The sequence below is a fragment of the Acipenser ruthenus genome, unplaced genomic scaffold (assembly GCF_902713425.1).
Source record: "Acipenser ruthenus unplaced genomic scaffold, fAciRut3.2 maternal haplotype, whole genome shotgun sequence".
In the NCBI taxonomy this organism is placed as follows: Eukaryota; Metazoa; Chordata; class Actinopteri; order Acipenseriformes; family Acipenseridae; genus Acipenser; species Acipenser ruthenus.
In genome coordinates, this window is record NW_026708195.1 from 10,001 (window position 1) to 37,691 (window position 27,691).

At 44.9% G+C, this 27,691-nt stretch overlaps 2 protein-coding genes across 2 annotated transcripts in view; one reads left to right on the plus strand and one right to left on the minus strand.

The window, feature by feature from the left end:
- LOC131730005 (sodium/glucose cotransporter 2-like) overlaps positions 1 to 1,540 on the minus strand; it is a 9,068-nt gene extending 7,528 nt beyond the window's left edge. The window contains 1 exon segment of the mRNA XM_059020257.1: positions 1,355 to 1,540. Within this exon segment, the coding sequence (XP_058876240.1) occupies positions 1,355 to 1,522 (168 nt within the window). The 5' untranslated portion in view covers positions 1,523 to 1,540.
- Positions 1,541 to 2,956: 1,416 nt separating this feature from the next.
- rnf25 (ring finger protein 25) lies at positions 2,957 to 27,057 on the plus strand. Its single transcript, XM_059020254.1, has 11 exons — positions 2,957 to 3,048; positions 3,491 to 3,562; positions 4,899 to 5,001; positions 9,968 to 10,035; positions 10,866 to 10,935; positions 11,583 to 11,654; positions 12,412 to 12,558; positions 23,835 to 23,924; positions 24,670 to 24,804; positions 24,978 to 26,042; positions 27,025 to 27,057. The coding sequence occupies exons 1-11, from the start codon at positions 3,032 to 3,034 to the stop codon at positions 27,055 to 27,057; spliced, it is 1,872 nt and encodes a 623-aa protein (XP_058876237.1). The 5' UTR covers positions 2,957 to 3,031.
- The last annotated feature ends 634 nt before the right edge of the window (positions 27,058 to 27,691 follow it).

The window sequence follows — 27,691 nt, forward strand, 5'->3', positions numbered from 1 at the left end:
TTTACAATGCTTCCCTATGCTTTACCAGACCTCTCTATGCTTTACAATGCTTCCCTATGCTTTACCACACCTCTCTGTGCTTTACAATGCTTCCCTATGCTTTACCAGACCTCTCTGTGCTTTACAATGCTTCCCTATGCTTTACCAGACCTCTCTGTGCTTTACAATGCTTCCCTATGCTTTACCACACCTCTCTGTGCTTTACAATGCTTCCCTATGCTTTACCAGACCTCTCTGTGCTTTACAATGCTTCCCTATGCTTTACCAGACCTCTCTGTGCTTTACAATGCTTCCCTATGCTTTACCACACCTCTCTGTGCTTTACAATGCTTCCCTGTGCTTTACCAGACCTCTCTGTGCTTTACAATGCTTCCCTATGCTTTACCAGACCTCTCTGTGCTTTACAATGCTTCCCTATGCTTTACCAGACCTCTCTGTGCTTTACAATGCTTCCCTATGCTTTACCACACCTCTCTGTGCTTTACAATGCTTCCCTATGCTTTACCAGACCTCTCTGTGCTTTACAATGCTTCCCTATGCTTTACCACACCTCTCTGTGCTTTACAATGCTTCCCTATGCTTTACCAGACCTCTCTATGCTTTACAATGCTTCCCTATGCTTTACCACACCTCTCTGTGCTTTACAATGCTTCCCTATGCTTTACCAGACCTCTCTGTGCTTTACAATGCTTCCCTATGCTTTACCAGACCTCTCTGTGCTTTACAATGCTTCCCTATGCTTTACCACACCTCTCTGTGCTTTACAATGCTTCCCTATGCTTTACCAGACCTCTCTGTGCTTTACAATGCTTCCCTATGCTTTACCATACCTCTCTGTGCTTTACAATGCTTCCCTATGCTTTACCACACCGCCGCGTAGTCTTCTTTGTTCAAGACTGAATAGATTCAATTCTTTCAGCCTGTCTGCATACGACATGCCTTTTAAACCCGGGATAATTCTGGCTGCTCTTCTTTGCACTCTTTCTAGAGCAGCAATATCCTTTTTGTAACGAGGTGACCAGAACTGAACACAATATTCTAGGTGAGGTCTTACTAATGCATTGTAAAGTTTTAACATTACTTCCCTTGATTTAAATTCAACTCTTCTCACAATATATCTGAGCATCTCGTTAGCCTTTTTTATAGCTTCCCCATATTGTCTAGATGAAGACATTTCTGAGTCAACATAAACTCCTAGGTCTTTTTCATAGATTCCCTTCTTCAATTTCAGTATCTCCCATATGATATTTATAATGCACATTTGTATTGCCTGCGTGCAGTTCCTTACAATTCAATGATATATTTAATTTGAAAATTAATTAATTAATGAATTAATTAATTAATAAAAACTCACCCATATTCCAACCGCTATCACCATAACGAAGTATACAACTATGACGCTGATATCAGCTGGGTTATTGATGGTTGAGGAGTCCGAGAGGTTTTCCGTAGCAATCGAGGGGTCCCCACATTCAGAAGCTACAACGCGCCCCCCGTTTTGTGAATCTGTGCTGCCTGCCATTTGAGGTCTGTGTGTCGCGTTTTGTTTGGTGAGTGACTCGCACACACATATATATCTATATATATATATACATATCTAGGGGGGTATAGCCGGTCAGTGATAGAGGTTAATTATAAACCATGGTGTTTTTTATTGTTAAGATGACACGAGTGCTTAACTTTATGAATAATGGGTCACCGAACGTCTCTTTGTTAATTATTTATCTTAGTTTAATGAGGTTTATTATTATTATTATTATTATTATTATTATTATTATTATTATTATTATTATTATTATTATTATTATTATCAGGTATTTTCAACTCGTTTATTTCTTTCTCTTTCCTTCTTTATTTCCTTTTTCACTTTCTGTCTCTTATCTTTCTTTTCCCCTCTTTCTTTCTTTCTCTTTTTTTCTTTCTTCCTTTCTTTCTCTCTGTCTTTTCCCTCTTTCTTCTTCAACCCTCTTTCCTTCTCTATTTCCTTTTCACTTTCTTTCTTTTTCTCCTCTTTCCTCGTTTCTTTCTCTCATTCTTTCTTTCTCTCATTCTTTCTTTTTCCCTCTTTCTTTCCTTCTCCCTCTTTCCTTCTTTATCTCCTTTTCACTTTCTATCTTTCTCTTTCTTTTTCTCCTCTTGAAAACTGAACAGGATTGTGGGGCTCTGTCTGTCTGTCTGCAGCTTTAATGAAACTAAACTCTTTTCAGAATGTAGTAAACTAACACAGACCCCGAGAAGAAGGGATTATATATAATTCTGGAAGATGACACGTTTTATTTCACAAGCCATCAATTGCCTTCCTAGCAACCACATGGAACCAAGCGACGTGTTGGACGCCCATAGCAACGATGTAATTAAACAACGCGACCAGAAGGGGGCGCCGTCGTTTATAGAGAACGACTCCAGCCGACCATTTACTGCGAGTCTACGTTACCCTGATTGCACGTTATTATTTCTTATAGTAATATGAGTTAGATACATATTATATATATATATATATATATATATATATATATATATATATATATATATATATATATATATATATATATATTAAAATTCGTTTAAATATACACACATATTATATATTATAGTAGGTGACGTATTCACACTTCATTTTTTATAAATAGTTTTTAGGTTAGCTAATTTCTAGCGATAGACAGATGGATGGATTATGAAAAAAAAGCTTTTATTAAATAAAATATATATTTTATTTATTTATTTTTAAATAACGCGTTTATTGGGCGGTGTTTGCTTGTCTTTTTACGCAGCTGAAGGTCTTTCGTGCCGAGATTAAGACAGATATAAATATTACATTTCATAAAGTAACATTTTGTATCTATTGCAGAGCAATAGTGTACATAACCTGAGTGAACTGAATGCTATAATAATAATAATAATAATAATAATAATAATAATAATAATAATACGGGTGGGGGGAACCCAACGCGTCGTGTTTTTGTCGACCAGTCGGACTCCTTTAAAGGCGGGGCGCGTTTTGGGTGTCGCAGCGTTTACGGCCCCCAACAAAATGGCATCAGAGAGGAGGTGAGTTGTCAAGTTTTTACGAAAGAAAATAGTAAAATACTGGAAATGAAGGTGAAAAACAAATTATCCACCGGTCATCCGGCATTGTTAGTAAATGAAGTATACCCAGGGCACCCCTGAGCTTGTGAGACGGATTGAGAATATTCTTTATTTTGTTTTTTTTTTATTTAGCGAGCGAGAAGTATCAGTGAAATTATCCGGCAACAGACTCCCCATCCCCTAAAGTAGCCCATTTTGGGGGGTCGTTCTACTTTCTGGTTAACATCCTCGGTATGTTTGTAAAGAGGAGACGGTTACCGCTTCAGAGATACCCGGGTGTTTAGTAAGCAAGGGGTTTGAGGAGAGAAAGAAACGTGGGCCATACACCCCCCAGCCGTGCTGCAAATCATTTCGCATTGCCATCATTTGTGTGTCTATGTTTATATATTTCCATTTATTTCAGCGCTGAGTCCGAGATCGAGGTCCTTGAGGCGATCTATTTGGACGAACTTCACCTGACCCACGACCCCAACAGGTGTCAACTCTGACCTAATAATAATAATAATAATAATAATAATAATATCTGTGTGCTGGGCAGAGCCTCGCTGTACCCAGGGCAATGCTGGCAGGACCGCACTGTATTACACTGATATAAAACCCTGCGCAGAACGACACACCTACCCAACACAGAGTCTATATAACACTGATATAAAACCCTGCGCAGAACGACACACCTACCCAACACAGAGTCTATATAACACTGATATAAAACCCTGCGCAGAACCACACACCTACCCAACACAGAGTCTATATAACACTGATATAAAACCCTGCGCAGAACGACACACCTACCCAACACAGAGTCTATATAACACTGATATAAAACCCTGCGCAGAACTACACACCTACCCAACACAGAGTCTATATAACACTGATATAAAACCCTGCGCAGAACCACACACCTACCCAACACAGAGTCTATATAACACTGATATAAAACCCTGCGCAGAACCACACACCTACCCAACACAGAGTCTATATAACACTGATATAAAACCCTGCGCAGAACGACACACCTACCCAACACAGAGTCTATATAACACTGATAGAAAACCCTGCGCAGAACGACACACCTACCCAACACAGAGTCTATATAACACTGATATAAAACCCTGCGCAGAACTACACACCTACCCAACACAGAGTCTATATAACACTGATATAAAACCCTGCGCAGAACTACACGCCTACCCAACACAGAGTCTATATAACACTGATATAAAACCCTGCGCAGAACGACACACCTACCCAACACAGAGTCTGTATAACACTGATATAAAACCCTGCGCAGAACGACACACCTACCCGACACAGAGTCTATATAACACTGATATAAAACCCTGCGCAGAACGACACACCTACCCAACACAGAGTCTATATAACACTGATATAAAACCCTGCGCAGAACTACACACCTACCCAACACAGAGTCTATATAACACTGATATAAAACCCTGCGCAGAACTACAGCAGCTACCCAACACAGAGTCTATATAACACTGATATAAAACCCTGCGCAGAACTACACACCTACCCAACACAGAGTCTATATAACACTGATTTTAAAACCCTGCGCAGAATGACACACCTACCCAACACAGAGTCTATATAACACTGATATAAAACCCTGCACAGAACTACAGCAGCTACCTGGCACAGTGGTGTCTATAGAAAGTTATAATCCAGTGTGCTGGCATTGCCTGCTGTGTGCTGGGCAGAGCCTGGCTGTGCTGTGCCGCACACAGGGCAGTGGTGGCGGGACCGCACTAGAACATAACGCTGGCGTTTTCTCTCTCTGTGTTGCCCCCTAGTGCTGAGCCCTGGCAGGTCAGCATCACTCTGTTTCCTTCAACAGCTGAGGACCCAGAATCCCAGTTTGTGAGGCTGACTCTGCATCTCTCGCTGCCTGCACAGGTATGAAAGGGTGTGTGTGTGTGTCTGTGTCTCTCTCTCTCTGTTTTGTTATTATTTATTTCTTAGCAGGCGCCCTTATCCAGGGCGACTTACAATTGTTACAAGATATCACATTATTTTTACATACAATTCCCCATTTATACAGTTGGGTTTTTACTGGAGCAATCTAGGTAAAGTTCCTTGCTCAAGGGTACAGCAGCAGTGTCCCCCACCTGGGATTGAACCCACGACCCTCAAGTCAAGAGTCCAGAGCCCTATCCACTACTCCACACTGCTGCCCCAGTTTATGTGCAGGGATTGGAATCAGACTCCTATTGCACAGCAGTGTCGCCCATTCCAAGTTTTACTACCAGCTTGATCAGCCCCCAGCGTGTCTAGCTAACAAGCTCAGGTGTGTCTGATTATTAAACTCCTAGTGAAACCAGGACTGGATCACACTGCTGTGCAACGGGAGTCTGATTCCCACCCCTGTGATGATAACCAGCATTATTATTACAGGGATGGGAATCAGACTCCTATTGCACAGCAGTGTGATCCAGTCCAGGTTTTGCTACCAGCTTGATCAGCCCCCAGCGTGTCTAGCTAACAAGCTCAGGTGTGTCTGATTATTAAACTCACAGTAAAACCAGGGAATGGATAAACTGTAAAGGAATTGGAGTCTTATATATATATAATATAATGTGTAATGTGTGTGTCTGTCTGTGCCTTGGTTTGCTGTGTAGTTTTAGTTTTTGTCCACCAGAGAGCGCTCTCTCCTCATAGATTGCTGTGCAGCAAAGGTTAAAAAATAAACAGATAAATTGGGGGTGTTTGGAGGCTCTCTGTCTTTTACGTAAATAATCATTTAGAGTTTTAGACACATTTAGAGAATGCTTGTGACGAAACTTGCAAAGGATTCTTCTTTAGCGAAAGCTGTCAGGAGTTTTTAGAAGCTGGAGGGGTGTGGAGGCTGTGTCTGTCTGTCTGTCTGTCACTTTTTAACATCTGTCTCGAGAATCGCCTGCAGTCTATCGGGCTGATTTCACCCGTTCAGAGTGAATTCAGAAACAGCTGCTCGGGTTTGTGTGGGTCGCTGCTTTTTCTTCAGACTCTGCGGAGAACAGCGACCCACACAAACCCAAGCAGCTGTTTCTTAATTCACTCTGAACGGGTGAAATCAGCCCGATCGACACCAGCCACCCTCGTCTGATTATCAGCACCTGATTTCTGTAGATTATTAGCCAATAATCAAATCAATTTGTGCAGATCTAATGTATTATATTATATATATATATATATATATATATATATATATATATATATATATATATATATATATATATATATATATATATATATATATATATATATATATATTCTCATTCTCCCATTCTACCAGCCTCACCCCATTGCAGCTGCCCTATACTTGTGCTACCATTGCCCCTCAGTGTAATACAGAACCATTATTGCCATTGTAGCTCCACTGTCTGCCTGCATTGCCATTGAAGATCATTTAGGGTATAGTCAGCACACTGTGGTCCCATTCTACCAGCCTCACCCCATTGCAGCTGCCCTATACTTGTGCTACCATTGCCCCTCAGTGTAATACAGAACCATTATTGCCATTGTAGCTCCACTGTCTGCCTGCATTGCCATTGAAGATCATTTAGGGTATAGTCAGCACACTGTGGTCCCATTCTACCAGCCTCACCCCATTGCAGCTGCCCTATACTTGTGCTACCATTGCCCCTCAGTGTAATACAGAACCATTATTGCCATTGCAGTGTGTGTTTGTCTCAAGGACCTCACCAGTACTGATATGGTTAACTCCAATCGTCTGAGATCGGTCAGCAGCCTGTAATCTATAATCTGTAGACTGTGTTATTTTCTGCGTCGTGTGCGCGGGAGCCAGCCGCACATACAGGCGATCAAGAGCCGTCTCTTTCTGTCGTGAAACTCGACGATGCGTTTCAAAACAAGGAACTGTTCCTTGAAAAACTTTCTTGAAAAAAATTCTCTTATCTCTCTTATCAACTTTCTTGACGTGACTGCCCTGCCCTTTCTGATCCGATTATAAGGGGGGATGTTTTCGCGTTACTCAAACCACAAGTGTCAAAAAGTTGATGTCAGCCTTATTATCGCAGGGATGGGAATCGGACTCCTATTGCACAGCAGTGTGATCCATTCCAGGTTTTACTACCAGCTTGATCAGCCCCCCAGTGTGTCTAGCTAACAAGATCAGGTGTGTCTGATTATTAAACTCCTTGTGAAACCAGGAATGGATCACACTGCTGTGCAGCGGGAGTCTTGCTTCGATCCCTGTTTAAAAGGAGCTCTGACCATCTTTAAAATCCATTCTCTGGGGGCTCCCGAGTGGCGCATCCAGTAAAAGCACTTGCCTAGAGTGCAGGATGTGACTTACGGTCTGGAGGTCGCGGGTTCGAGTCCAGGCTGTTCCTTTGCCGACCGTGGACGGGAGCTTCCAGGGGGCGGCGCTCAATTGGCAGAGCACCCCCTGTGGGGAGGGAGGGGTTAGGTCGGCCAGGGTGTCCTCGGCTCACCAGCGCCCCCTGTGGTCTGGCCGGGCGCCTGCGGGCTCGCCTGTAAGCTGCCCAGAGCTGAGTTGTCCTCCGACGCTGTAGCTCTGAGGCGGCTGCACGGTGAGTCCGCAGTGTGAAAAAAAAGCTGACGGCACACGCTTCGGAGGACAGCGTGTGTTCGTCTTCGTCCCTCCCGAGTCAGCGCAGGGGTGGTAGCGGTGAGCTGAGCTTAATAAAATAATTGGCCATTCCAAATTGGGAGAAAATAATAAAAAAAAGAATTGGCAACGACTAAATTTATATAAAAAAAAAAATCCATTCTCTCACCTCTTATTCGCTTTCTTAACATGATCAGATAGCAAGTTGAAATATTTCAGGTCACATTACTGAAACTGCTGATCTGTCAACCAGGAATGGGCGAAGAGTGACGGATCTTTTGTGTTTTGGTTTTGTTTTTTAAGAAACCACAAATATCTTGGCACTTGTAAAGTTCACACAATGATTCTGCAGTTTTGTATTTCAAGAAGAGGTGGACTCAGCCACTGACTCCCTGTGTGTGTGTGTGTGTGTGTGACCCTGAGCGAGTCGCTTGACCTCCTTGTGCTCCGTCCTTCGGATGAGACGTAAAACAAACGAGGTCCTATTGGAAGTGACTCTGCAATAATTTGTTTAACTTCACCGTCTAATACCCCTTTCCGTGCAGAGGAGTTATGACAGCTCAGAACCGGCTTTTGGGTCTGTGTGAACTGCCTGTGCTGTCTCAGAGCTGTCATGTTATAGTATTATTATTATTTATTTATTTCTTAGCAGACGCCCTTGTCGCCTCTGAACCACCTCGCGAAACTCAGAGTGGGCAACGGACACAGCATGCTGTTTTATAGCTATCTATCTATCTATATAGCAACCAGAATTATCCCGGGTTTAAAAGGCATGTCGTATGCAGACAGGCTGAAAGAATTGAATCTGTTCAGTCTTGAACAAAGAAGACTACGCGAGCGATCTGATTCAAGCATTCAAAATCCTAAAAGGTACAGACAATGTCGACCCAGGGGACTGAAAAAAGAAACAAGGACCAGGGGTCACAAATTAGATAAAGGGGCATTCAGAACAGAAAATAGGAGGCACTTTTTTACACAGAGAATTGTGAGGGTCTGGAACCAACTCCCCAGTAATGTTGTTGAAGCTGACACCCTGGGATCCTTCAAGACGCTGCCTGATGAGATTCTGGGATCAATAAGCTACTAACAACCAAACGAGCAAGATGGGCCGAATGGAGCCTCCTCTCGTTTGGAAACTTTCTTATGTTCTTATGAAAATGATCTTCTGACTGACGAGTTTGGGAGCGGTACTCGCGTGATCCCTTTCTCTGTGTGAAAGAGTTTTATAACAGTTATTACGTTATTTACTGCTGATGTTCCAGCTAAGATAACTTGCAGTCACGTTGATGTGACTTGGGGGGGGGGGGGGGGGGTGATCACCATGGTAACCGTCACAGATCGTTATACACTGTTGTTTTAGCAGCGTCAGAGTTGGTACGGCTTCCGCGAACTGAAGAAGGGAAAAAAAAACAAACTTAATTACACGGGCGACTGCGAGGAAAGAAAAGCTGTCGTAGAAGTTTTGGTCAGGCACCAAAACCCAAGCCAAACCACTTTAGAAAACTCAACTTCACGCCTGCAGCAAAACAGCAAAAATCCTCCCTGTCATTCATCACGCACCGGGATTCAATTCAGTGTTCCCCACCCAGCCTCCCTTTTTATTTAGTAGATGCCTTTATCCAAGGCGACTCACAGAGACCAGGGTGTGTGTGAACTATGCATCAGCTTCTGAGTCACTTGCAACAACGTCTCACCCAAAAGACGGAGCACTAGGAGGTGAAGTGACTTGCTCAGGGTCACACAAGGGAACATTATTCAGCAGCTTTCATTGGACTCTATGAAGCTGAGGGAGTTCATTCTATATAGAGGGGGTGGAATTCAATATGTTAACAAGGGAACATTATTCAGCAGCTTTCATTGGACTCTATGAAGCTGAGTGAGTTCATTCTATATAGAGGGTGTGTAATTCAATATGTTAACAAGGGAACATTATTCAGCAGCTTTCATTGGACTCTATGAAGCTGAGGGAGTTCATTCTATATAGAGGGGGTGGAATTCAATATGTTAACAAGGGAACATTATTCAGCAGCTTTCATTGGACTCTATGAAGCTGAGGGAGTTCATTCTATATAGAGGGGGTGGAATTCAATATGTTAACAAGGGAACATTATTCAGCAGCTTTCATTGGACTCTATGAAGCTGAGTGAGTTCATTCTATATAGAGGGTGTGTAATTCAATATGTTAACAAGGGAACATTATTCAGCAGCTTTCACTGGACTGCCAATTCATAATGTGTTATTTTTTTTTTTCTATTTGTTTAAAATTAATTTTGTATTTATTTTTTTCAGTATCCAAATTCTGTTCCAAAGATCTCAATTCAGAATCCAAGAGGGCTTTCGGACGAAAAAATTCGGAGGTAAAGACCCAAAAATAGTTTTTATATGAATATCGACACCATGTCGGGTAGCTGCTGTAGTTCTGTCCAGGGTTTTATATCAGTGTTATACAGTGCGGTCCCGCCAGCATTGTATAATATATAAAACTATGGCTATTGAAACTCAGGGGGGCTGTCTGAATCATTGCAGGAGCCACAGTCCAGTATAATATATAAAACTATGGCTATTGAAACTCAGGGGGACTGTCTGAATCATTGCAGGAGCCACAGTCCAGTATAATATATAAAACTATGGCTATTGAAACTCAGGGGGGCTGTCTGAATCATTGCAGGAGCCACAGTCCAGTATACTATATAAAACTATAGCTATTGAAACTCAGGGGGGGCTGTCTGAATCATTGCTGGAGCCACAGTCCAGTATAATATATAAAACTATGGCTATTGAAACTCAGGGGAGCTGTCTGAATCATTGCTGGAGCCACAGTCCAGTATAATATATAAAACTATAGCTATTGAAACTCAGGGGGGGCTGGCTGAATCATTGCTGGAGCCACAGTCCAGTATAATATATAAAACTATGGCTATTGAAACTCAGGGGGGCTGTCTGAATCATTGCTGGAGCCACAGTCCAGTATAATATATAAAACTATGGCTATTGAAACTCAGGGGGGCTGTCTGAATCATTGCAGGAGCCACAGTCCAGTATAATATATAAAACTATGGCTATTGAAACTCAGGGGGGGCTGTCTGAATCATTGCTGGAGCCACAGTCCAGTATAAACAGTCCTTTCTCTCTCTCTCTCTCTCTCTCTCTCTCTCTCTCTCTCTCTCTCTCTCTCTCTCTCTCTCAGTCTGGATCACAGTCTGAGGCAGTTGGCTGAGTCTTCAGTAGGATGTCCTGTCTTGTATGAGTTGATAGAGGTACGAGAATTCATTTTAAATTCGTTTTAATGAACCCTTGGTTCTCTCTCTCTCTCTCAACCAATAACAGCCTTGCCCCATTGCAGCTGCCCTATACTTGTGCTACCATTGCCCCTCAGTGTAATACAGAACCATTATTGCCATTGTAGCTCCAATGTCTGTCTGCATTGCCATTGAAGATCATTTAGGGTATAGTCAGCACACTGTGGTCCCATTCTACCAGCCTCACCCCATTGTAGCTGCCCTATACTTGTGCTACCATTGCCCCTCAGTGTAATACAGAACCATTATTGCCATTGTAGCTCCAATGTCTGTCTGCATTGCCATTGAAGATCATTTAGGGTATAGTCAGCACACTGTGGTCCCATTCTACCAGCCTCACCCCATTGTAGCTGCCCTATACTTGTGCTACCATTGCCCCTCAGTGTAATACAGAACCATTATTGCCATTGTAGCTCCACTGTCTGTCTGCATTGCCATTGAAGATCACTATCTCAACAAACTAGCATATTAAAAACTATTAGCTTGTTAGCTAGACACACTGGGGGCTGATCAAGCTGGTAGTAAAACCTGGAATGGATCACACTGCTGTGCAATAGGAGTCTGATTCCCATGGAGTGTATGTCTGTGTGTTTTGTTTTTCACAGAAAGGGAAGGAGATTTTGACCAATAACAACGTGCCTTATGGACAGTGTGTAATCTGTCTCTACAGCTTCCAGGTATGTGTTTTATGTATTTTATGAATTTTTTTAATTTATTTTTTTATGTCTTGTGTATATTTATGTATACATTAGGTTATAAAATCCTCGCCACCTCTCTCTGTCTCTCGCTCTCTCTGTCTCTCTCTCTCTTGTTCTCTCTCTCTCTCGTTCTCTCTCGCTCTCTGTCTCGCGCGCTCTCTTGTTCTCTCTCTCTCTCGCGCGCTCTCGTTCTCTCTCTCGCACGCTCTCGTTCTCTCGCGCGCTCTCGTTCTCTCGTTCTCTCTCTCGCGCGCTCTCGTTCTCTCTCTCGCGCGCTCTCGTTCTCTCTCTCGCGCGCTCTCGTTCTCTCGCGCGCTCTCGTTCTCTCTCGTTCTCTCTCTCGAGCGCTCTCATTCTCTCTCGCGCTCTCGTTCTCTCTCGCGCGCTCTCGTTCTCTCTCGCGCGCTCTCGTTCTCTCTCGCGCGCTCTCGTTCTCTCTCGCGCGCTCTCGTTCTCTCTCGCGCGCTCTCGTTCTCTCTCGTGCGCGCGCTCTCGTTCTCGTGCGCGCGCTCTCGTTCTCTCGCGCGCGCTCGCTCTCGGTCTCTCTCGCGCGCGCTCTCGGTCTCTCATGCGCTCTTGCTGTCTGTCTCGTGCTCTCTTGTTCTCTCTCTCTCGTTCGTTTGTTCTCTGTCTCGTTCTCGCTCTCTCTTTCTCATTCTCATCTCTCTCTCTCTCTCTCTCTCTCTCTCTCTCTCTCTCTCTCTCTCTCTCTCTCTCTCTCTCTCTCTCTCTCTAGGACAGCGATGCTCTCACCAGGACTGGCTGCTACCACCACTTCCACTCTCACTGCCTGGGGAGATACATCCAGCACAGCGAGAGGGAGAGAGACGAGAGGAGGAGAGAGGAGAGGAGAGACCGCACAGGAGGGTGCGAGGAAGAGGAGGTGAGGGGGGAGAGGAGAGACCGCACAGGATGGTGCGGGGAGGAGGAGGTGAGGGGGGAGAGGAGAGACCGCACAGGAGGGTGCGAGGAGGAGGAGAGGAGAGGAGAGGAGAGGAGAGACCGCACAGGAGGGTGCGAGGAGGAGGAGAGGAGAGGAGAGGAGAGGAGAGACCGCACAGGAGGGTGCGAGGAAGAGGAGGAGAGGAGAGGAGAGGAGAGGAGAGACCGCACAGGAGGGTGCGAGGAAGAGGAGGAGAGGAGAGGAGAGGAGAGGAGAGACCGCACAGGAGGGTGCGAGGGAGAGGAGAGGAGAGGAGAGGAGAGACCGCACAGGAGGGTGCGAGGAAGAGGAGGAGAGGAGAGGAGAGGAGAGGAGAGACCGCACAGGAGGGTGCGAGGAAGAGGAGGTGAGAGGGGAGAGGAGAGGAGAGACCGAACAGGATGGTGCGAGGAAGAGGAGGTGAGAGGGGAGAGGAGAGACCGCACAGGAGGGTGCGAGGAAGAGGAGGAGGTGAGGGGGGAGAGGAGAGACCGCACAGGAGGGTGCGAGGAAGAGGAGGGGAGAGGAGAGACCGCACAGGAGGGTGCGAGGAAGAGGAGGTGAGAGGGGAGAGGAGAGACCGCACAGGAGGGTGCGAGGAAGAGGAGGTGAGGGGGGAGAGGAGAGACCGCACAGGAGGGTGCGAGGAAGAGGAGGTGAGAGGGGAGAGGAGAGACCGCACAGGAGGGTGCGAGGAGGAGGAGGTGAGGGGGGAGAGGAGAGACCGCACAGGAGGGTGCGAGGAGGAGGAGAGGAGAGGAGAGACCGCACAGGAGGGTGCGAGGAGGAGGAGAGGAGAGGAGAGACCGCACAGGAGGGTGCGAGGAGGAGGAGAGGAGAGGAGAGGAGAGGAGAGGAGGTAACATGGCAAACTATGATAAACTGCAAAATTACCTTTCATTGAACGACTGGTAAAAGCATAGCAAAGTGTAATAAAGCACAGTGAAGCACAGGGATGCATTGTAAAGCACAGAGAGGTCTGGTAAAGCATAGGGAAGCATTGTAAAGCACAGAGAGGTCTGATAAAGCATAGGGAAGCATTGTAAAGCACAGAGAGGTCTGATAAAGCATAGGGAAGCATTGTAAAGCACAGAGGGGTCTGGTAAAGCATAGGGAAGCATTGTAAAGCACAGAGAGGTCTGGTAAAGCATAGGGAAGCATTGTAAAGCACAGAGAGGTCTGGTAAAGCATAGGGATCATTTGATCATTCAGTCTTGTGATTTCAACCACTTTTAATGATCCCTGTTCGATTGGAAAAAAAAAGAAAACTTCTATTCTCGTCTGTATTTGTACGTGTGATTTTTTTTTTTTTATCATCGCTGGTTCTTCAGAGGTAACATGTCGATGTGGGGAGTTGTTCGTGTTACTTTAGCGTCCCTGTAATTAATTCTAATCCCTGCAGCATAATTGGAACTGAGCAACCTAGCATTGGAATTGGAATCGGAATTTCAACGAACGATTGACCCCAGGCAGCGTCTCTTAATCTCAGCATGATCAGAATTACTTTTATCTGTGCATCTCCTTCTGAAAGCAGAAGTCTGTCTCGTGATGGATTAACTGCTGTGTTTTGGGTTTTTTGTGGGGGGGGTTGTTTTGTAAACTGCCCGTCGCGCCCCCTCCGTCCTCCAATCACAAACCCTGCGTGTCGCTAACTGGTGTCTCGTCCCAAACTGGTTTTACCACATCCCAGTGTAATGGTAATAAGCATTCTCCTTTTAGGTGGTTTCAGGAACGTGGCATAAACCGTGCGTCGGCTGACGTCAGTGTGGGAGTTGTTTATTTACCGAGCCAAAAAATGGCTTCGAGGCTCCTGAGTGGCTGAGCCAGTAAAGGCGCTCCGCGTGGAGTTCAGGGTGCGCCCTATAGCCTGGAGGTCGCCGGTTCGAGTCCAGGCTGTTCCTTTGTCGACCGTGGACGGGAGCTCCCAGGGGACGGCACACAATTGGCAGAGCGCCCCCTGGGGGGGAGGGAGGGTTTAGGTCGGCCAGGGTGTCCTTGGCTCACCAGCGCCCCCTGTGGTCTGGCCCCGGGCCCCTGCGGGTTTCCCAGAAACCCATTTTAATTTTATTTATTTATTAACAGACGCCCTTATCCAGGGCGACTTACAATTGTTACAAGATATTTCACGTTATTTTTTACATACAATTCCCCATTTATACAGTTGGGTTTTTGCTGGAGCAATCTAGGTAAAGTACCTTGCTCAAGGGTACAGCAGCAGTGTCCCCCCACCTGGGATTGAACCCACGACCCTCCGGTCAAGAGTCCAGAGCCCCTAACTGCTACTCTTATTAGCTTTATTAACATGATCACTGGCCCCTCAGCGCTGACCATCTTTAAAATCCATTCTCTCACCTCTTATTAGCTTTATTAACATGATCACTGGCTCCTCTCTTTAAAGGAGCGCTGACCATCTTTAAAATCCATTCTCTCACCTCTTATTAGCTTTATTAACATGATCACTGGCCCCTCCCTTTAAAGGAGCGCTGACCATCTTTAAAATCCATTCTCTCACCTCTTATTAGCTTTATTAACATGATCACTGGCCCCTCCCTTTAAAGGAGCGCTGACCATCTTTAAAATCCATTCTCTCACCTCTTATTAGCTTTATTAACATGATCACTGGCCCCTCCCTTTAAAGGAGCGCTGACCATCTTTAAAATCCATTCTCTCACCTCTTATTAGCTTTATTAACATGATCACCGGCCCCTCCCTTTAAAGGAGCGCTGACCATCTTTAAAATCCATTCTCTCACCTCTTATTAGCTTTATTAACATGATCACTGACCCCTCCCTTTAAAGGAGCGCTGACCATCTTTAAAATCCATTCTCTCACCTCTTATTAGCTTTATTAACATGATCACCGGCCCCTCCCTTTAAAGGAGCGCTGACCATCTTTAAAATCCATTCTCTCACCTCTTATTAGCTTTATTAACATGATCACTGACCCCTCCCTTTAAAGGAGCGCTGACCATCTTTAAAATCCATTCTCTCACCTCTTATTAGCTTTATTAACATGATCACTGGCTCCTCTCTTTAAAGGAGCGCTGACCATCTTTAAAATCCATTCTCTCACCTCTTATTAGCTTTATTAACATGATCACCGGCCCCTCCCTTTAAAGGAGCGCTGACCATCTTTAAAATCCATTCTCTCACCTCTTATTAGCTTTATTAACATGATCACCGGCCCCTCCCTTTAAAGGAGCGCTGACCATCTTTAAAATCCATTCTCTCACCTCTTAATAACATAATCACTGGCCCTCGTTTTGCAAAACGTCACCTTTTTTTTGTTTTGCATTGCTGGCCTTCAGGCTGATGACAGCTTGAGATGCGATCTTCACATCGCACAAAGGCATGCCATAGCAGGGGCGGATGCCAGAGAGCCAACACTATCGCTGTCTTCCTTGAGTTCGGATTGGCTACATTTTAGATTTTTAAAGGGCGTCTGGTGACTAGGAATCTCCGGAATGAAAAACAGCTTGAAATATAAATATCTGTATGTAAGAGCACGCACCGTTTTCAGATCATGTCAGTGATTCACTGTAAGAAAATGTCTCTCCGTTTCTGTCACGAGGTGTATAATTATACCATGTTAAAGGGTACATAAGCACCTTTTTGTTCATTTAGGAGGCTGTGTGGTCCAGTGGCTAAAGAAAAGGGCTTGTAACCAGGAGGTCCCCGGTTCAAATCCCACCTCAGCCACTGACTCACTGTGTGACCCTGAGCAAGTCACTTCACCTCCTTGTGCTCCGTCTTTCGGGTGAGACGTAGTTGTAAGTGACTCTGCAGCTGATGCATAGTTCACACACCCTAGTCTCTGTAAGTCGCCTTGGATAAAGGCGTCTGCTAAATAAAGTAATAATAATAATTTATTATTATTATTTTTTTTAATTTAGTAGTCGCCAATTTGTTTTGATATTCTCCCAGTTTAGTAGTGTCCAATTATTTTTAGGCTAATCTCGCCGCTACCACCCCTGCGCTGACTCGGGAGGGGCGAAGACGAACCCACGCTGTCCTCCGAAGTGTGTGCTTTACACTGCCTCAAGATGGCTTCCCATGGACCCGCGTTGACCTCTCGGGACTACATTTCCCATCATCCTCCTGCTCACGTATGGAACGGAGATGGATTTACCGGTGGGCAGGAGGAGGATGGGAAATGTAGTTCTGAAAGGTCCGTGGGAAGCCATTTTGAGGCAGTGAATTTTAAAAGTTTTAAAAAAAGTGGTCAAAATGTAAAAAAAATAATTAAAACAAAACACAAACCTTACTTAAATCGCTGTAGCAACACACGGGAACACAGTAAAAAAAAAAAAAAAAAAGGTCCTTTTCATAAAGCTCTCTTTAAGAACATAAGAAAGTTTCCAAACGAGAGGAGGCTCCATTCAGTCCATCTTGCTCGTTTGGTTGTTAGTAGCTTATTGATCCCAGAATCTCATCAAGCAGCTTCTTGAAGGATCCCAGGGTGTCAGCTTCAACAACATTACTGAGGAGTTGGTTCCAGACCCTCACAATTCTCTGTGTAAAAAAGTGCCTCCTATTTTCTGTTCTGAATGCCCCTTTATCTAATCTCCATTTGTGACCCCTGGTCCTTGTTTCTTTTTTCAGTCCCCTGGGTCGACATTGTCTATACCTTTTAGGATTTTGAATGTTTGAATCAGATCGCCGCGTAGTCTTCTTTGTTCAAGACTGAATAGATCCAAATCTTTTAGCCTGTCTGCATACGACATGCCTTTTAAACCTGGGATAATTCTGGCTGCTCTTCTTTGCACTCTTTCTAGAGCAGCAATATCCTTTTTGTAGCGAGGTGACCAGAACTGAACACAATATTCTAGGTGAGGTCTTACTAATGCATTGTAAAGTTTTAACATGACTTCCCTTGATTTAAATTCAACACTTCTCACAATATATCCGAGCATCTTGTTGGCCTTTTTTATAGCTTCCCCACATTGACTAGGTGACGACATTTCTGAGTCAACATAAACTCCTAGGTCTTTTTCATAGTTCCCTTCTTTTTCATAAGCCTGAATTTGGAGGCTTTAGGACCCAGGCGGTTTGGGAGATGTCTGTCTTGGGGGAGGTAACGATCCAGTTGGCTGAGGGGTGTCCATTAGATAATGGAAACGCTTTTAGCCCTGCATAAAAGGGAGGGAAGCCTTATAGAAAGGGACTGTGTGTGGGTTGCTGTTTCGAGCCTAAGCCCTTTCTGTTGGCTGGGTGTGTGCAAACTTGAGAGAAAATCATGTCAGGCTTCTAGTGGGAAACGCCTTCCCCTTACAGTGTAGTTCAAACATCGCAGAGTTCACACAAACTGTTTTTGTTTGGTTTTTTTATTTCTAAGGAGGCTGTGTGGTCCAGTGGTTAAAGAAAAGGGCTTGTAACCAGGAGGTCCCCGGTTCAAATCCCACCTCAGCCACTGACTGACTCATTGCGTGACCCTGAGCAAGTCACTTAACCTCCTTGTGCTCCGTCTTTCGGACCTCTCTGTGCTTTACCATGCTTCCCTATGCTTTACCAGACCTCTCTGTGCTTTACAATGCTTCCCTATGCTTTACCACACCTCTCTGTGCTTTACAATGCTTCCCTATGCTTTACCACACCTCTCTGTGCTTTACAATGCTTCCCTATGCTTTACCACACCTCTCTGTGCTTTACAATGCTTCCCTATGCTTTACCAGACCTCTCTGTGCTTTACAATGCTTCCCTATGCTTTACCAGACCTCTCTGTGCTTTACAATGCTTCCCTATGCTTTACCAGACCTCTCTGTGCTTTACCATGCTTCCCTATGCTTTACCAGACCTCTCTGTGCTTTACCATGCTTCCCTATGCTTTACCACACCTCTCTGTGCTTTACAATGCTTCCCTATGCTTTACCACACCTCTCTGTGCTTTACAATGCTTCCCTATGCTTTACCACACCTCTCTGTGCTTTACAATGCTTCCCTATGCTTTACCACACCTCTCTGTGCTTTACAATGCTTCCCTATGCTTTACCACACCTCTCTGTGCTTTACAATGCTTCCCTATGCTTTACCACACCTCTCTGTGCTTTACAATGCTTCCCTATGCTTTACCACACCTCTCTGTGCTTTACAATGCTTCCCTATGCTTTACCAGTGCAAATAATAACACTACTAGAATCCAATCTGAACTAGGATGCTGTGTATAATAATAACACTACTAGAATCCAATATGAACTAGGATGCTATGTATAATAATAACACTACTAGAATCCAATATGAACTAGGATGCTCTGTATAATAATAACACTACTAGAATCCAATATGAACTAGGATGCTGTGTATAATAATAACACTACTAGAATACAATATGAACTAGGATGCTCTGTATAATAATAACACTACTAGAATCCAATATGAACTAGGATGCTATGTATAATAATAACACTACTAGAATCCAATATGAACTAGGATGCTCTGTATAATAATAACACTACTAGAATCCAATATGAACTAGGATGCTCTGTATAATAATAACACTACTAGAATCCAATATGAACTAGGATGCTATGTATAATAATAACACTACTGGAATACAATATGAACTAGGATGCTGTGTATAATAATAACACTACTAGAATCCAATATGAACTAGGATGCTATGTATAATAATAACACTACTAGAATCCAATATGAACTAGGATGCTATGTATAATAATAACACTACTGGAATACAATATGAACTAGGATGCAGCGAGTTAGGATCACAGCGAGTTAGATCTACAGTGACGGATTTGCAGTTGTGTGAGGATAGTGCAGAGACTAGGGGGGTGAACTCTGCATCATCAACAGCTGCTGCTGCTGCAGAGTCACTTCCAATAGGAGCTTGTTTGTTTTACGTCTCATACGAAGGACGGAGCACAAGGAGGTGAAGTGACTTGCTCAGGGTCACACGCACACGCACACACACACGCACACGCACACGCACGAGGAGGAGAAGGTGAGGGGGGAAGAGGAGAGACCGCACATTAGGGTGCGAGGAGGAGGAGGTGAGGGGGGGGAAAGGAGAGACCGCACAGGAGGGTGCGAGGAAGAGGAGGTGAGAGGGGAGAGGAGAGACCGCACAGGAGGGTGCGGGGAAGAGGAGGTGAGGGGGGGAAAGGAGAGACCGCCCAGGAGGGTGCGAGGAGGAGGAGGTGAGGGGGGAGAGGAGAGACCGCACAGGAGGGTGCGAGGAGGAGGAGGAGGTGAGGTGAGGAGAGGAGAGGAGAGGAGAGCACAGGAGAGGAGGTAACATGGCAAACTCTGATAAACTGCAAAATTACCTTTCATTGAACGACTCTTATAAAAGTCTCCCCTGGTAAAAGCATAGCAAAGTGTAATAAAGCACAGTGAAGCATTGTAAAGCACAGAGAGGTCTGGTAAAGCATAGGGAAGCATGGTAAAGCACAGAGAGGTCTGGTAAAGCATAGGGAAGCATGGTAAAGCACAGAGAGGTCTGGTAAAGCATAGGGAAGCATTGTAAAGCACAGAGAGGTCTGGTAAAGCATAGGCAAGCATTGTAAAGCACAGAGAGGTCTGGTAAAGCATAGGCAAGCATTGTAAAGCACAGAGAGGTCTGGTAAAGCATAGCGAAGCATTGTAAAGCACAGAGAGGTCTGGTAAAGCATAGCGAAGCATTGTAAAGCACAGAGAGGTCTGGTAAAGCATAGGGAAGCATTGTAAAGCACAGAGAGGTCTGGTAAAGCATAGGCAAGCATTGTAAAGCACAGAGAGGTCTGGTAAAGCATAGGCAAGCATTGTAAAGCACAGAGAGGTCTGGTAAAGCATAGGGAAGCATTGTAAAGCACAGAGAGGTCTGGTAAAGCATAGGCAAGCATTGTAAAGCACAGAGAGGTCTGGTAAAGCATAGGCAAGCATTGTAAAGCACAGAGAGGTCTGGTAAAGCATAGGGAAGCATTGTAAAGCACAGAGAGGTCTGGTAAAGCATAGGGAAGCATTGTAAAGCACAGAGAGGTCTGGTAAAGCATAGGGAAGCATTGTAAAGCACAGAGAGGTCTGGTAAAGCATAGGGAAGCATTGTAAAGCACAGAGAGGTCTGGTAAAGCATAGGCAAGCATTGTAAAGCACAGAGGTGTGGTAAAGCATAGGGATCATTTGATCATTCAGTCTTGTGATTTCAACTACTTTTAATGATCCCTGTTCGATTGTAAAAAAAAAGAAAACTTCTATTCTCGTCTGTATTTGTACCTGTGATTTTTTTTTTTTATCATCGCTGGTTCTTCAGAGGTAACATGTCGATGTGGGGAGTTGTTCGTGTTACTTTAGTGTCCCTGTAATTAATTCTAATCCCTGCAGCATAATTGTAACTGAGCAACCTAGCACTGGAATTGGAATCGGAATTTCAACAAACGATTCTGCTTTTTTAATGCAACAGGAGTGACACCTAGAATTGACCCCAGGCAGCGTCTCTTAATCTCAGCATGATCAGAATGACTTTTATCTGTGCATCTCCTTCTGAAAGCAGAAGTCTGTCTCGTGATGGATTGACTGCTGTGTTTTGGGTTTTTTGTGCGGGGGGTTGTTTTGTAAACTGCCCGTCGCGCCCCCTCCGTCCTCCAATCACAAACCCTGCGTGTCGCTAACTGGTGTCTCGTCCCAAACTGGTTTTACCACATTCCAGTGTAATGGTAATAAGCATTCTCCTTTTAGGTGGTTTCAGTCAAACGACAGTTTTCAGGAACGTGGCATAAACCGTGCGTCAGCTGACGTCAGTGTGGGAGTAGTTTATTTTCTGAGCCAAAAAATGGCTTCGAGGCTCCTGAGTGGCTGAGCCAGTAAAGGCGCTCCGCGTGGAGTTCAGGGTGCTTTACAATGCTTCCCTATGCTTTACCAGACCTCTCTGTGCTTTACAATGCTTCCCTATGCTTTACCAGACCTCTCTGTGCTTTACAATGCTTCCCTATGCTTTACCAGACCTCTCTGTGCTTTACAATGCTTCCCTATGCTTTGCCAGACCTCTCTGTGCTTTACAATGCTTCCCTATGCTTTGCCAGACCTCTCTGTGCTTTACAATGCTTCCCTATGCTTTGCCAGACCTCTCTGTGCTTTACAATGCTTCCCTATGCTTTACCAGACCTCTCTGTGCTTTACAATGCTTCCCTATGCTTTACCAGACCTCTCTGTGCTTTACAATGCTTCCCTATGCTTTACCAGACCTCTCTGTGCTTTACAATGCTTCCCTATGCTTTACCAGACCTCTCTGTGCTTTACAATGCTTCCCTATGCTTTACCAGACCTCTCTGTGCTTTACAATGCTTCCCTATGCTTTACCAGACCTCTCTGTGCTTTACAATGCTTCCCTATGCTTTACCAGACCTCTCTGTGCTTTACAATGCCTCCCTATGCTTTACCAGACCTCTCTGTGCTTTACAATGCTTCCCTATGCTTTACCAGACCTCTCTGTGCTTTACAATGCTTCCCTATGCTTTAACAGACCTCTCTGTGCTTTACAATGCTTCCCTATGCTTTAACAGACCTCTCTGTGCTTTACAATGCTTCCCTATGCTTTACCAGACCTCTCTGTGCTTTACAATGCTTCCCTATGCTTTACCAGACCTCTCTGTGCTTTACAATGCTTCCCTATGCTTTACCAGACCTCTCTGTGCTTTACAATGCTTCCCTATGCTTTACCAGACCTCTCTGTGCTTTACAATGCTTCCCTATGCTTTACCAGACCTCTCTGTGCTTTACAATGCTTCCCTATGCTTTACCAGACCTCTCTGTGCTTTACAATGCTTCCCTATGCTTTACCACACCTCTCTGTGCTTTACAATGCTTCCCTATGCTTTACCAGACCTCTCTGTGCTTTACAATGCTTCCCTATGCTTTACCAGACCTCTCTGTGCTTTACAATGCTTCCCTATGCTTTACCACACCTCTCCCTCCTCCCTGTATGTATTTATTAGGCAGACTCCTTTATCCGAGGCGACTTGCACAGGTGTCACAGGGCAGCGCAGGGTTACAATACAAGCTTCATAGTTAAACACAGTGCAGTTTACAGTCAGTGCAAATAATAACACTACTAGAATCCAATATGAACTAGGATGCTGTGTATAATAATAACACTACTAGAATACAATATGAACTAGGATGCTCTGTATAATAATAACACTACTAGAATCCAATATGAACTAGGATGCTGTGTATAATAATAACACTACTAGAATCCAATATGAACTAGGATGCTCTGTATAATAATAACACTACTAGAATCCAATATGAACTAGGATGCTATGTATAATAATAACACTACTAGAATCCAATATGAACTAGGATGCTCTGTATAATAATAACACTACTAGAATCCAATATGAACTAGGATGCTCTGTATAATAATAACACTACTAGAATCCAATATGAACTAGGATGCTATGTATAATAATAACACTACTAGAATCCAATATGAACTAGGATGCTATGTATAATAATAACACTACTAGAATACAATATGAACTAGGATGCTCTGTATAATAATAACACTACTAGAATCCAATATGAACTAGGATGCTCTGTATAATAATAACACTACTAGAATCCAATATGAACTAGGATGCTCTGTATAATAATAACACTACTAGAATCCAATATGAACTAGGATGCTATGTATAATAATAACACTACTAGAATACAATATGAACTAGGATGCTCTGTATAATAATAACACTACTAGAATCCAATATGAACTAGGATGCTCTGTATAATAATAACACTACTAGAATACAATATGAACTAGGATGCTATGTATAATAATAACACTACTAGAATCCAATATGAACTAGGATGCTCTGTATAATAATAACACTACTAGAATCCAATATGAACTAGGATGCTATGTATAATAATAACACTACTGGAATACAATATGAACTAGGATGCAGCGAGTTAGGATCACAGCGAGTTAGATCTACAGTGACGGATTTGCAGTTGTGTGAGGATAGTGCAGAGACTAGGGGGGTGAACTCTGCATCATCAACAACTGCTGCTGCTGCAGATTCACTTCCAATAGGAGCTCGTTTGTTTTACGTCTCATCCGAAGGACGGAGCACAAGGAGGTGAAGTGACTTGCTCAGGGTCACACACACACACACACACACACACAGGGAGTCAGTGGCTGAGCCGGGATTTGAACCTCCTGGTATCAAGACCCCTTTTCTTTAACCGCTGGACCCCACAGCCTCCCCCCTCCCCCTCCCTTCTCTGATCTCTTGTTTCTCTCGTCAGGAGATGAAAGTCTTGTGTCCCGTGTGCAGAGAACCGTTCACCTACGACCTTGCTGCTCTGGAGGGGACCCCAGCACCCCAGTTCCCTGTGGTATGTTTCGATCTCTCCCTGTAGTTTTATCTGATTTCACTCCTGATCGTTTTTAATAACCCATCTTTAGCTGTCTGTATTCAGAACTACAGCTCCCAGCATCCTTTGCTGACGCTACAATTTCTCCTAGTTTCAGTAACACTGATTAAGGCACTAGAGCCCAAACGCTGGTCTGCTTGACCCAGTTTAGTTTCAGTAACACTGATGAAGGCACTAGAGCCCAAACGCTGGTCTGCTTGACTCAGTTTAGTTTCAGTAACGCTGATGAAGGCACTAGAGCCCAAACGCTGGTCTGCTTGACCCAGTTTAGTTTCAGTAACGCTGATGAAGGCACTGGAGCCCAAACGCTGGTCTGCTTGACCCAGTTTAGTTTCAGTAACGCTGATGAAGGCACTAGAGCCCAAACGCTGGTCTGCTTGACTCAGTTTAGTTTCAGTAACGCTGATGAAGGCACTAGAGCCCAAACGCTGGTCTGCTTGACTCAGTTTAGTTTCAATAACGCTGATGAAGGCACTAGAGCCCAAACGCTGGTCTGCTTGACTCAGTTTAGTTTCAATAACGCTGATGAAGGTGCTAGAGCCCAAACGCTGGTCTGCTTGACTCAGTTTAGTTTCAATAATGCTGATGAAGGCACTAGAGTCCAAACGCAGGTCTGCTTGACTCAGTTTAGTTTCAGTAACGCTGATGAAGGCACTAGAGCCCAAATGTCAGCCTGACTTATTTTTTTTTGTTTCTGTAATCATAGGAAGAGTTCACTGTGGGGGAGGAGCTACGGAAGAGATGGGCAGAGCTGAAGAAGATTCTGGAACGCCAGAGGGAAAGGGGCGGGGTTATTGACCCAGAGGCGGAGCGAAACCGGTTCCTCATTCGTATTCAGGAGGTAAAGTGAGAAGGGGAGGGGCTACATGACGAGGGGGGAGGGCTGAAAAAATTGAAAATTGAAAAGGAGATGTTTTTTATTTGCTTTATAAATGTTTTATTGGCCAGTGTGATATACAAAAGGACACAAAATAATTAGCCAGCCCAAGTTAACAAGAACTCTCTCTCTCTCAGGTCTCGCCAGAAGACCGCACCAGAGAGCCAGACTTGCAGATCCCAGACCAAATCCCTTCCGACTCCACAGCCAATCGGCTATCGGCAGCATCGCAGGGCAGCCAATCAGAGGCCTCCCTGCCTGGGGGGGAGCCCCAGCGACCCGACCAATCACGGGCCGGGAATTCCAAACCGCAGAACAACTCCGGCAACCAATCGAAATCGACAGCCAGATACCACAACCAGGAACGACCAACGGACAGCCAACCACAGGGCAGGGGCCCCAGGAGGCAGGGCCAATGGGAGGGAGGAGGGAGGTGGAAGGCCCGCCCACGTCAGCCCCAGATCTTCCCATCTGAAACGCAGAGCCAGTCAGTGAAGCCTCCTCGGACGAACAGCCAGTCGGAGGGCAAGGGGCTGGAAAAGGGCGTCCAGTCGGAAGGGAGGATAGCGGTTGGAAATTCCAGAGATGGACGGAGAGGGTTTTCCGGATTTGAGGAATGTCCTGCGGCCTCGGATTTTGACCGCAGAACCCGGAAGGAAGGATTTCGGAATTTGGAATTGGGAGGGAGAGGGAAGGGAAGGGAGAGAAACTTCAGGAAAAACTGGGATATCATAGACCAGAGTGGGACAGGAGAGGCTTGGAGGCCAGGGAAGCAGGCTGAGAGGGTAGAGAGGACAGATTCGGGTAAAAGCAACCAATTGAGAGAGCTGGATAAAACGAACCAATCGGAGAGCTTAGAGACGAGAGCTTCCGATTGCAGTAACCAATCGCGGACAGGAGGGGTCCCGAAATACCCGAACCAGTGCAAAAGAGATTCAGACCAATCCGAGAAGGCGATTAACAAGAGTGACGGCTGTGGCGGCCAATCGGATGCAGCCGAGGAGACCGGGAGCCAAACCGACCAATCGGGAGCAAAGAAGGGCTTCTCGGGGAGAGATTCGGACCAATACCGAGGCGGTGTTTGGAAACGGGATGATATGAACCCATCGGAGAAGGAGGGATGGAAGAGGGGGCTGGAGGGGTGCAGATTGGGGAGAGGAGGATGGGGGAGGAGAGAGGGAGAGGGGTTAAGCCAGTCGGAGGTGAGGGGTAAGGGGAGAGGCAGGGGGAGGGGTCAAGGGGGATGGGGCGGGTCCTGTGAGAATCGTTCTTATCATCATCAGAGAGGGGGAGGGGCTAGAGGAACGGAGAGAAGAGGAGGGTGGGGAGAGAGGAGGCAGCGAGGGGAGGAGCTGGGGCCAGTGTGAGGAGGCGGAGACTAGTGTGGGATGGGAGGGGGGAAAAGAGAGTCTACAAAAAGGGAGGAAGGAAAGACGTAGTGTGAGAGAAGTTGGAGAGAGGAATTTTGCTCACTTTTTTGTCACAATTAAAATACTGTAAACTAATGAATTAAATATTATCAGCTTTTGAAAACAGAAACTAATGTGAACTGTCTTAATATCACATCAAATAACTGTCTGTCTGTCAACTGGGTGACCATGGGACTGATTCACCTGCCATAGCACTGGATGGGAATCAGACTCCTATTGCACAGCAGTGTCACCCATTCCAGGTTTTACTACCAGCTTGATCAGCCCCCAGTGTGTCTAGCTAACAAGCTCAGGTGTGTCTGATTATTAAACTCCTAGTGAAACCAGGACTGGATCACACTGCTGTGCAACAAACTCTGTTTCAGAGCAGGTGCGGTGACTTTGTATTCTGCTGATTAGCAATCGACGTCACGAAGGTGCTGCTGAATGATCTGTGGATCTCGGGCAGGTGTTGTGACTCTTGGTCTCCCAGTTGGTGGCGCTGTCACTGACAGTGTGTCTGGTTATACCGTCTCGCCAGGTTTGAAATCGCTGGCTGTGAGCTCCCAAGACGGCGAGCCACAGCACGCTGCCCTCGTCCAGCCTCCGACATGCCGATCGCACGGAGGCGCTGCTCTCTCGACAGACGTGGCATATTTCTTATTTATTTAAATTGGCTTTTAATCAAGCTCGCAATTCAACAGCTGAAATCGCTCCCTATCCAGCGTCCAATCAGCTGTCTCACTAATTAGGTGATTAAGCGCATCTGCTTCAGTCACTCAAGCGCGTCACGGGCAAGGATGAATGATCAAGGGATTAAACAGAAACCAAAAACATTTAGTCGAGGTCCATCATTTATATACCTTTTTTTAAAAAAAAATAAATAAATAAATGTGTTATAATAGTGATACATTTCTTTTGATGCTCTCTCACTCTCTCCCCCTCTGACTTTCCCTCTCTCTCCCCCTCTCTCCCCTCTCTCTCTCTCTCTCTCTCTCTCTCTCTCTCTCTCTCTCTCTCTCTCTCTCTCTCTCTCTCTCTCTCTCTCTCTCTCTCTCTCTCAAATTCAAATTCAAAGGTGCTTTATTGGCATGACCATTATTCACAGTATTGCCAAAGCAATGCATACACAGCACATCATCTGAACATTAAATAGACAATAACACTGATGAGAATAATAATGAGAATAATAATGGTAAACAAATATAAATAATAACCACGTTATTAATAAGTTAACAATAACAACAATGAAATATAACAAGACTTGAACTAATGTATAGTGCTCACTGTCTGTCCCTCAGGCTGTGACAGGCGGCTGTGTACTGGGCTGCCAGTTGGACACAGCTGGACTCCTCTCCAAGGAGGGTTGGGAGTTTTTGAGAGTCTGGCAGGTCTGGGAATGTTTTGCAGAGATTTTTTATTTGTGGGAAGAAAGTTTCCCT

Excerpts from the sequence above, each read along its gene's own strand:
- rnf25 (XM_059020254.1), top strand. Across the intron at positions 11,655-12,411 it reads TCTGTCTCTACAGCTTCCAG|GACAGCGATGCTCTCACCAG; the intron begins GTATGTGTTTTA and ends CTCTCTCTCTAG. Across the intron at positions 24,805-24,977 it reads TCCTCATTCGTATTCAGGAG|GTCTCGCCAGAAGACCGCAC; the intron begins GTAAAGTGAGAA and ends TCTCTCTCTCAG.